General features: G+C 39.6%; 1 protein-coding gene across 1 annotated transcript in view; it reads left to right on the forward strand.

The window, feature by feature from the left end:
- Nucleotides 1-2,500, forward strand: part of LOC308302658 (glutamate receptor ionotropic, delta-1-like) — a gene marked incomplete at its 3' end in the record, with an annotated part of 243,505 nt that overhangs the window by 206,179 nt on the left and 34,826 nt on the right. The window contains exon 11 of the mRNA XM_080746942.1: nucleotides 1,571-1,645. Coding sequence (XP_080603068.1) covers nucleotides 1,571-1,645 — 75 coding nt within the window. The remainder of the gene's footprint in view (nucleotides 1-1,570; nucleotides 1,646-2,500) is intronic.

Here is a 2,500-nt window from a genome sequence, read left to right on the forward strand (position 1 = left end):
TTTTTGTCGCATTCTCGAGACAATAATTTGGTGACAATAGATGTACCCCCATTGATTTCCATAATCAATGGGGCTAAATTTACTATAATAATTATATTTGTCTTATTATATTATATTATTGAACTTGAGTCTCCATGGCGTGAGTAATCAATAGAAAAAATGTCATTTTGGGGGTGAACTACTCCTTTAAACCTGACCCCTCTGACCTTAACTCTTTCACTGCCAGGTTGTGTGCTGACGATGTTGGAAAAATCCTCCACCTCCCCGGCCTCCTCCCTGAGGCATGGAATGTACTTTAATAGGATAAAATGTGGATTGTACTATGATTATTCTTATTCTATGTTTGTGGTAATTATGATGTAATTGTAAATTCATGTTTTATGTACTGTAACTTATGAATGCTCTGCTCTGGAGGGTTTTGTGATTCTGTGTTAGGATATGGTTACACAGATACATCTGTTTATCATCAGAGCAGAGCCTCACTGCCAAACTCAAGGCAATATCATTGCATAAATGGTTAATGTTATCTCTCAGTAAATGGTTAACTCTAAGCTGAAGTGTCTTAATGAATAGAGAATCTTGGCTACATTCGGGCTACATTCCCTGCGTTCTCATTGGCTGAATGCATGACAGAGAAAACATGGACACCGACATTACTTTTCCAACGACTGCCACAGAGGTGCGCCGTCTCAAGCGGCTGTGAGCCACGCGAGACACCGGCGAGCGAGCTAAAGCGTGCCGCTTTGTCTAGCGTCGCGAAGGCCGCTTGATCCCGACTCAGCGCCGTTAGGTGTTGTAAACCAGGGGGACAGAATAGTAAATCTCCGTCCGCCCGAACTGTCACTCAAAGTACCTCTGGCCAATCACAGCGTGTATTTTCCCGGGACTTGTCTGAATGCCGCTATCATTCGCTATCACACCCGCCAGACACATCTAAGCACTTTGTCCCCATCTGTTTATCTTTTTCACTGAATCTCCTTTTGCCTCCATTTTTAACTGAAATCATTCTTTCTCAGGGTCCCTGGAACAAAGTATATTAACTCATCTGCTGCCATTTAACAATACCTTCGTACTCCAATCCTGCCATGAGTCTCCATAGACTTCCATGTAATCAGTAGTGCACGGATAATGCACACCCATGCCTAGATCATGCACCACGTGTGTCCACATTGCTCACAGCTTTCAAACAAAAAAATCAGAATGGAAATCCGTTCAGGCATTCATGAGTTAACAGCCACTATGTTTTCCTATAATGTAAACAAAAATGGCTGCCATGCTTGAAAGATGGGGTTGCTATGGGGGTTAAACATGCGATTTCGCGATCGCTATCATGCCTACTATCGTTTTTGGGGTCCAAAAAAAATTTTGAAAAAAAAAAAAAATTTGATTTTTTTTTTTTTTTTTTTTTTTCAAAATGGCGGCCATTCTCGGGTTCCTCGGGCGTGGCAGGGTGGGACATCGGGAAATTCTCGGGTTCCTCGGGCTTGGCAGGGTATGAGTTAAAGATGGGGGTCCGCGGTCAAAAACTGTTGAGATTTAGAAGATTTGTTGTTGTTGTTTGTTTCTCCAGGTGGCAGACACTAAATATGGATCTCAGCTTCCAAATGGATCCTGGAACGGCATGATTGGTGACCTCATCAATAAGGTACGTTGTGATTGGTGGCCTCGTCAGTAAGGTACGTTCTGATTGGTGGCCTCGTCAACAAGCTACTAAATGAACACTGACATTAAAAGAAATCTGTTAATATACTTATTATATGCATTAATGCATCATAATTTCCCTGTATAACTTAAATGTTACATTAAAAACACCTCAAACATTTGATTCATTTTGGAGTTCATCTTTGACTCAATTCATGGGTTGCATTTGTAGTCCTGCACGGCTATGTTGAGGACCAACACAGGTGTTTCAATGTGTCTGACTGGCATAGAACTAATGTTCTACCCCAGGGGCCAGGGACCCCCAAACTGATGGGGAGATGGAGCAGGGACCCCCTACCACCTTGTAGGGTGGGGGGGTTAACATTATTAGTTATTAAGTTATAGCGAGTAGGGTGGCCGTACCACTACCATTTCTAAACATACTACTTATTAACTGAGAAACAATGTCAATAATATCAACAATCTGTCAGTTTCAAAGTAGGCCTAATCATGTATACAAGCTATTCAAAATGGATAGATTCATGATTTATTTTTTAACATAAATGTGGAAAATGAAAAGAAAAAATTACATTTTTTGAAAAATAAAAATACCTTATTTGTTATTGTTTAATCAAGTCTATATTAGACATAGCAGCACTCATTTTATTTTATGTCCAATATATTTGTATTTAAGTTCACAAAGTTAACATAAGAACATATAAATGCATTTGAAATGAAATAAAATTGTTACTTTTCAAGATTCCAATTAAAGAAATATCTAAAATCTATATCGGATTCCAATTCAAAAATAGCAAAAATAGCAGATCTACAAGCTCAAAACGCATCTCGTTGCGACACG

This window comes from Nannobrachium achirus, assembly GCF_963921795.1.
Source record: "Nannobrachium achirus genome assembly, chromosome: 18".
Lineage (NCBI taxonomy): Eukaryota > Metazoa > Chordata > Actinopteri > Myctophiformes > Myctophidae > Nannobrachium > Nannobrachium achirus.